The following is a 7,905-nucleotide window of genomic DNA, read 5'->3' on the forward strand; positions in this document are numbered from 1 at the left end:
TGGTAATAGGAAGAACGTTTGCATATGAATAGCAAAACTATAGAGCAAGTACAAGTAACACGCCTTTTTCAAAAGCTTTTGTTTAATGTTATATAAAATTAAATAAACACAATAAAAACTCTCAATAGTAAGTATGATTAAGGTTATCTGAAAAAATACTAAATAAATATTGTTGTTTCGTAAAAACAATAAGTATTAACTATTAAGCATATCAAAAGTATAGTACCAACAAGCGAGTTAGAAAGGTTACCGATAATTAAAACGAAGTTCAGTATTTTTTAATTATACTCAATAAATAAGATTTACTCTGATCAACAACAAATTATTGTAGGTAATAGTATAGTTATCTATTTATAGTACAACTAGCACATACGGTCAACTTCTTTTTGATTTATTTTTGTTGTAAAAAAATGCAAACACACACACAAAAAAAAAATTGCACTATATGAAGTAAGTACTGTATTTTTAAATAGTAGTAGAATTGTGTTATTGAAAGAAACAGAAAAAAATAAGGCGTATTAATCTAATATACAACAATACCTACTACAGAACAGTCAAAGAAGACACGTTTCATATTGGATTACAGTATGCATATATACGTAAAATATTTTAAATAAAGTGAATTTGAGCTAAGTTAGAGGAATGTAGTGATTTCCTGTAACTTAAATTTAATCACTAATAGCTCAAACATAAAAAAAAGAGTATAGGAATAAGAGAAACACAAATTTAGCAATATATGATTATGCAAAAATCTGTCAAAATCTCAACATTATGATGAATAAAAAATATTTCTTTAATTTCTTCATACACATAGTTGAACTTAAACTAAATGAAACTCTTGGTTGTAGTTAATTGCCGTGCTTAGCTTCGTTCGCATAACGTTTGTTGATGAGTACTCGGGAAGGTCTAGTAAATTAAAACAAGTGTGAGCCACAGGCAGATGAGTGTCACCAAGCTTTACTGATTGAATAATTATTTTCAATCCCGTAATTGGAACTTTGTCAGATCCTGTGAGGAATAAAAGAAACTTTTTTTTCTTGGTTACATCGAAATCGTGAAAGACATTCCAGAACATGTTTATAACTTTGTGTTGTCTGTAATACACTCCTTTATATTCCGTATTCTTTTCTAAATCTTCCCAGTTATAATTTTGATTTCCTATCACCATCTCCATCAGCTCAGTCGGCTTGAAAAGGTTTAAAATTTCTCCACCACACACCTTTAAAAAGCCAGTCTTAAATGCTTTAAATGGTTCTTGCACTGAAGTGTTGAACAAGTACTCAATATACGCGTTCACATACTCTGCTCTGTTATTTTTTGTCACGTTTTTCTTAGAACCGTTTTCAACTAAATTAACAGTTACAACTTTTCCAAAATTATCCTTGTCAATACTGAAAGTCAAACAAAACACATCTTCTACAGAACCTCCGTTTTCCTCTTCATCATAATTCAACAGTTCTTGAAAGTTTTTGTACAGAGTTGGATCAAGCTCCTTCAAATCCGACATGTCCACATTCTCGCCTAGAAGCTTTTTGTACAGAGCTTTGGGAAAACTTATATCAATTATAGTGTCATTGTATATTGCTAGACCCAGAACGATTCCCACTAGAAAGTACATCTGATCTTCAACTAGGTTCTTGTAGTCTGAGAACCACATTAGCCGCGACTCCTCGTAGCTCTCGAACATGCCATACTTGGGGTCGAGTATTTCTTTGAGGATGAGGATGAAGAACTCTTTCCTGATGCCGCCCGCGTCTTCCCCCTCCTCACCTTCGAATTTCACCAATAGCGGCTTCTTCAGGCTGGACGTGTGGTAGTTGCTCAGCTGGTTAAGGGTTTTGGTGACAATGTCGTTTCTGTTCACTGTGATTTCAAGCCTGGGAGACTCAAGGTAACCACCTCCGGTCAAACCAAATATGGCACCAAGATTCCTTTCTGTGGCGTGATTAAAGGCAATTTGCTTTTGGTGATGCGCGTCTATTTGTAAAATTTCAGTTTTGACCTTGGAATCCAGCAAAAATGGAAAGCTGCACAGAGTAGTTCTGGAGAGTTTTCTAATCCACTGATCATAGTCTGTTTTCAAATTTATATAACGGTTTACATCTTTTAAGTAAAATTTTTGATAAGGTATAATTGGCTCATTCATAAAGTTTATTTTGTAAAGCTTATCTAACATATTAAATGAAACACCTAAATCAAACTGTAGTGTATTATAAGCTTGGGGTTCTTTTAAAAGAACAAAAACAATTTGTTTGTAGGTTTCTACCAGTTTGTTAAAAAACATAGGCTCTAATGAGTTATACCATTTGTCCAGAACTTTACTGGCATTGTTTTTTAAACCAAGCACCTTTTCTGCAAAGCGCAAAGGAATTTCTTGCATACCAGGTTTTTGAAATAAATGACATTCTGGCAAAACTAAATACAGTCGAAGAACTTCAATATCAGGTGGACTTTGAGTAAGTGATGGAAAAAGTTCATTTGTTAAAGCATCTTTCATTGTTTGTTCAATAACTTTAGACTTTGAAGAACCTAGTTTTGAAAATATTAATCTAGCCTTCATCATATTTACTCCAGGGTAGCTACCTTGAGTTTTATCATGGTCTTCAGCTAAAAATGACACATTAAGGCAAGACTGTGATGACAAAATTTCTTTCAAAATTTCGATTTGTGATTTCATTTTTGGTTTCTTGAAATCAGATTCATTAGCACCACCTAAATCTTTAACAAAAAAGTCTGTAAACATAGAAATTTCAGAAGTTGATAGGACACGTTGGTCTACTTTTGCACAAATTTTTAAAGCTAAATTAATAACTGTTGAATTTCCTCCAGCTACAACTGTGTGTACCCTCATATCAAGGTTGGTTGAAGACGGCTGTTGAGTCTTTGAAGACCATGGTCCTGTAACTAAAAATGGGTTATAATTTTTGTCAGGAGATGTGTCAGTGTATCCAAGTTGAGACATGTAGTTATTACCAAAAGTGTATAAATGGCTGCTTTCACCGACAAAGGCAATAGTGTGGTTTTTACCACAAGCTATTTGGGTCACTGTTGTACCCATAAGTTCAAAAATTTTTCTAGGGTTAACAGAAAAATCTCCACTGTTTTTACCATGGCCAAGCTGGCCATATTCATTTGATCCAAAAGTAAAAACTCCTCCATCTAAAGTTAGTGCAACAGTGTGGTTTTTACCAGCAGCAATGAACCTAACTTTCTGGTGTTTCAATGGATTAACTCTAGTTGGAAAAGGTTTGTTAGATTGGTCGCCAGTCCCTAGTTGACCATGGCTATTTTTACCCCAAGCAAAAACAACCCCAGAATAAGTAAGAACCAAGCTGTGAAAGTAGCCAGCTACTACTTGTCGAAAAGGTATTCCATTAATTGAATTTATTCTACTCATTACACTATGCTTAATGTTAGAATCTGTTTCATAACCTAACTGTCCATATGAGTTACTCCCAGATGACCAAACAGATCCATCTGATAAAAGAAATAAAGAATGATTAAACCCACATGATATTGATACAACTTTTTTGTTAAGTGGTATGCTTTTCAAAAGCTTAGGTTTTTCATTCATTTCTTCTGAGCCAAGTTGAAAGCGATCGTTTAGTCCCCATCCATACACATTACCTTGATTATTGATTACAAACATGTGTGTTCCACCAACCTCAACATCCTTTACAGTGATAGCATCAAGTGAAGTTACTTTGTGGGTATCTTTAGATGGCATTTTTGTGTCTGGAAAACCACCATAAGTGTAAATAGATCCATCTGAAAGTAGTATGGCAAGTACATGTTCATGACATTTTAAAATGAGTTTATTTGCAAAAGCTTTGTCAAGCTGAATTAAGCTTTTTTCGGGATTAGTGTTATTAGGTGTTTTTAATTGGTCCAAAAAGTCACTTGAACCGTATGCGCAAATGAAAGGAGGAGGCAAGTTTGAAATCAAACTGTCTTCTGAATCCATTAAACGGCTTGACCTGTTTTGCTTGGACTTTGCTGAAAACTTTGCTTTTAACTTATTTAGCATTTCTGTTTAGTTAATAAAAGATTATCAATTTGAAAATGATATATCTAGATTTCTTAAGTAAAACTGCTTACTTAGACAGCAGGGTGCTCAGTGACCTTTGAGATTTCAGTTAATTATTTTGTACATTTGGAAAATACCACAAAAACACCCTGTGCAAAACTTTAAGTGATTAGAAGAAACTTTCACCTTGGTAACATTCAATTTTCTAAAAACCACCCCAATGCAAACTGTATGGGACCCAAAAATGTTACATTATTTTAGATTTTTTTAAGCAATTTAGTTAAAAAACTTTTTTACATCTGGCAATTACTACAAAAACACATTTTGCACAATTTAAAAAGATATAAAGAATGTTTTATAAAAAGCACTTGTTGTATTTATTAATTTTTATCACTTTTTGTAAGTTTTCTTAAACTTCCAGTTTTTTTTAATTAAGAAGTGCTTAAATAAACCTTTGTTTAAACCGTCTTAAATTGTGCACAATGCACTTTTGCTATAATTTTGAAATTTGTAGTAGAAAAATATCCAGATAAAAACTCAAAGGTCGCATTTTTTGGGTCCCAGACAGTTTGCATTGGGGTGGTTTTCAGAAAATTTAATGGTGCTAAGGTAAAAATTTCTTTAAATTATCTAAAATTCTGCACAGGGTGTTTTTGTGGTATTTGCCAAGTGTAAAAAAAATACTAGCCGAAAACTTAAAAGTCTCTGTATTTATAAGCTCCCTGTTGTTCAGTTATGTTTACTAACACAAAGTTTCAAAATGTTAAAAAAAAAAAATTCTAGGATTTCTGAATTTCTTCCAGGTTTTTTAAAAACAAGTTTTTTGGTCCATTATAATATGAAATTAAACTTAAGTTTAAAAAATTTTCTTAAATAGTATTTCAACATTAAAAAGGGATACTGAAAAGCTACTTTAAATGTGTTTTCCAATGAAAAAAATTATGATGCAAAGTTTGTTCATCATGTTGATAAATTATTAGAATCTAAACAAAATTTTGTTACTTTACATGTAAAAACAGTTAAAAATTCCAGGCTTTTTAGTTATTTCTATACAAAAATGCAGGTTTTTTTTATTTATTTCTCAAATTCAAGGTTTTTCAAAGTTTTTCTGTCTAAATCCTAGTTTTTCAAGGATTCCAGGTTTTTTGGAAACCCTGATATTAACATAACAGTTCTTCTTGATCTTATTATTTTTAGTTTAAAGTTAAACAAGCTAATGGTAGACTGAGACCTACTGTCTTGAAAACAAGCTGTCTTACCTAGAAGATAATGTATCAAGCGTTACACAGCAAAAGATAATATTGACGTCACTGATCAATATTAGCAAACGCTTGTTTCATGTGAAAGCATGATTAACCGTTTGTAGATTGATGACTGCAGGTTTTTTGGTGTGACTGACTGATGAGTCCTAATAAGGACGAAGTCTGTCTTAGTTCACCAAAGGCTTGTGGTCTGATGATCACATTGTTAAGATCAAACCTTTACTTAAATTAGTGCAGTACTATGTTAAGAAGTTAAGTATATAGTCTTAGTTGTGATGATATGATTTTTTGGTGTGAATACTTTATGGTTCTTGCTTAAGTTCATACTTATTTCTTATATACAATACTGGTTTTTTTTTCTGCTACAGAGGTTAACATGAGATTGTTTGCTGATGATGCCTGCTTGAGTTACCAACATAGTGATCCTGATCATTTGAATAATTTTATTAACTAGGACTAGGAAATGGTTAAAGTTGATAAACTTTTAATAATATTATAAAAAAACTTTTGCTTAGCATTAAAACCTCAAGAAAGTTGAATTTAGAGTAATAATAATTGTTATTTTTATTGAGCATAGTGATAGTACAAAAAAAATTTGTGTAGTTTTTGATCATAATCTGAGTTGAATGAAATAGTTGAGTTCTCTTAAACCAAAACTGTCTCAGAGTTGTTATATTTTGTCCAAATTGAGGATTATTTGGTCACAGGTACACTGAAAATGGTGTTCTATAGTTTGTTTTATTTCAACAACCAACATTGTATGTATGTTCATTGTGATGCCAGCTAATAATTGAAACCACTGTTTGTAAGCAAAAAAGAAAAACTAAATATATTTTAGTGTGCCTGCTTTTATCATAATAAACACTCTAACAAAAAAATGGTCTGATATAACTAAATTATGTGTATAAATTGCAACTTTGTGCAAAACAACAACACGTGCAAAAATGTCTCGGACAAAAGTGTCTTTGTTAAACTTTGTCTTTGTGCAATTTAGTCTCCCTGTGCAAAATTGTCTTCGTGCAATTTAGTCACCTCGTGCAATTTTGTTTGCTTGTGCAAATTTGACACCTACCAAATTTGTATGTACTGAATTTTAATTCATGTTGTGTACACCACATTGTGTTGAGTCTCTTTTATTTTGTGATTGTTCAAGGTCATAGGGTGTAAGAACTTTTTTTAGAAAATATAACATTGGTTTTAATATTAAAGCTTAAAGTGTAGAATAAAAATAGTTTTAATTTACAAAAATTTTAATTAATTTTTAAGATAAACATAATTTTTGTAAAAAAAGTTTTTTATGCAAGTGTATAAAATAGACAGACTGCAACTATTTTATTGGCAGTTTTCTTAAAAGTTTAAATTTTATTTAAAATATATCCCCCTCATTTTTTAGAGCTAAAAGCCTTAAACTTTCAGGACGCATTTCTTAGATAGTTCAAAAGACTTTTAATAATAAAAAAATTAAATTAACTAACAAAAAAGGAGGTGTTTTTTTAATATTAATTTTCAAAATAAAATTTTAATTAAACCTGAATCTAGTTTATAAAAAAAAGTGTGTTAAAAAGATGTAAATTACAGTTATATTTCAACAAGATTGGTTAAGAATGAAGGAGAACATAGGTTTTTAGTGATTTTTTTTCTTGTTTTTGTCTTGTGCCTTTCCTTAAGAACGTATTGGCTCACCAACTTTGATTGCTTGTATCTTGAAAATTACTTTAAATTTTGTCAAGTGTATAAATATGATGTTAGTTAAGAAAAAAACTGTATAATAAGATTTACTTGTAAAAAACAAGGTGGGAGCCCCATGACCTTAGTTAATATAAGAGTTACTGTTACATTAATACAACTATAGTTGTTATTATTATAATATATTTGGTATTTTTATGATAAAAACAAAACTTATTGTTAAAATGTGCACTTACTATTATAATTATATAAACAAATATTTTATTATACTTAGAGATAAAAGGAAATGTTTATATTTCATAAATCTTATTTTAAGTTGTAACTGGCAAATTGTTAACAGAATTTTGTTTTTTAGAGTTGTTGTTTTTCTAAATACTATTGGATTTAATGCTCTCAGTTTCATACTGGTTTATTAATTTGCAATAGTTTTAAAAACTTCTTCTAGGTTTTATAATTTTTTCAAGGCCTTTAAAATCACAAGTTTTCTTGCCTATTTTTAGTGAAAAATTATATTTAAGGTAAAAAGTGGTTTTAATTAGTATATAAATATTGAAAAGATACTGTAAACAGATTACTTTGAAATTTTTTTTATAATAAATAAAAATTTAAATATTATATTTTTTTTTTATAAATTTGATAGTTATAGTTTAATTATAGTATAAATAGTGTAATTTGATAGTGATATGTATATTTATATTTATCTATATATATATATAATATAAGGTTACTATTCAAACTTGAACACCTTCTACTGAGCCCAAACAAAGGGCTTTTAAATAATTTATTGAAATGTACGATTTTAAAAATACTGGAACTTGTTTACCGAAGTGCTTTTTATTTTAAATTTGTACTGGCTGAACAACAAAGACAATCTTTTTTGTTTTTATGAAACATATGTTCCAGTATTTTTAAAATCATACATTTCAATAA

The 7,905-nt window shown here is 30.1% G+C and overlaps 1 protein-coding gene across 1 annotated transcript; it reads right to left on the bottom strand.

Annotated features, from left to right (window-relative positions):
* Positions 1-381: 381 nt before the first annotated feature.
* On the bottom strand, positions 382-4,025 carry LOC145837943 (putative E3 ubiquitin-protein ligase HERC4). Its single transcript, XM_082945437.1, has one exon. The coding sequence runs from the start codon at positions 3,962-3,964 to the stop codon at positions 821-823; it is 3,144 nt and encodes a 1,047-aa protein (XP_082801563.1). The 5' UTR covers positions 3,965-4,025; the 3' UTR covers positions 382-820.
* Between the last annotated feature and the right edge of the window lie 3,880 nt (positions 4,026-7,905).

Source organism: Thalia democratica, chromosome 6 (assembly GCF_965202585.1).
Source record: "Thalia democratica chromosome 6, ktThaDemo2.hap1.1, whole genome shotgun sequence".
In the NCBI taxonomy this organism is placed as follows: Eukaryota; Metazoa; Chordata; class Thaliacea; order Salpida; family Salpidae; genus Thalia; species Thalia democratica.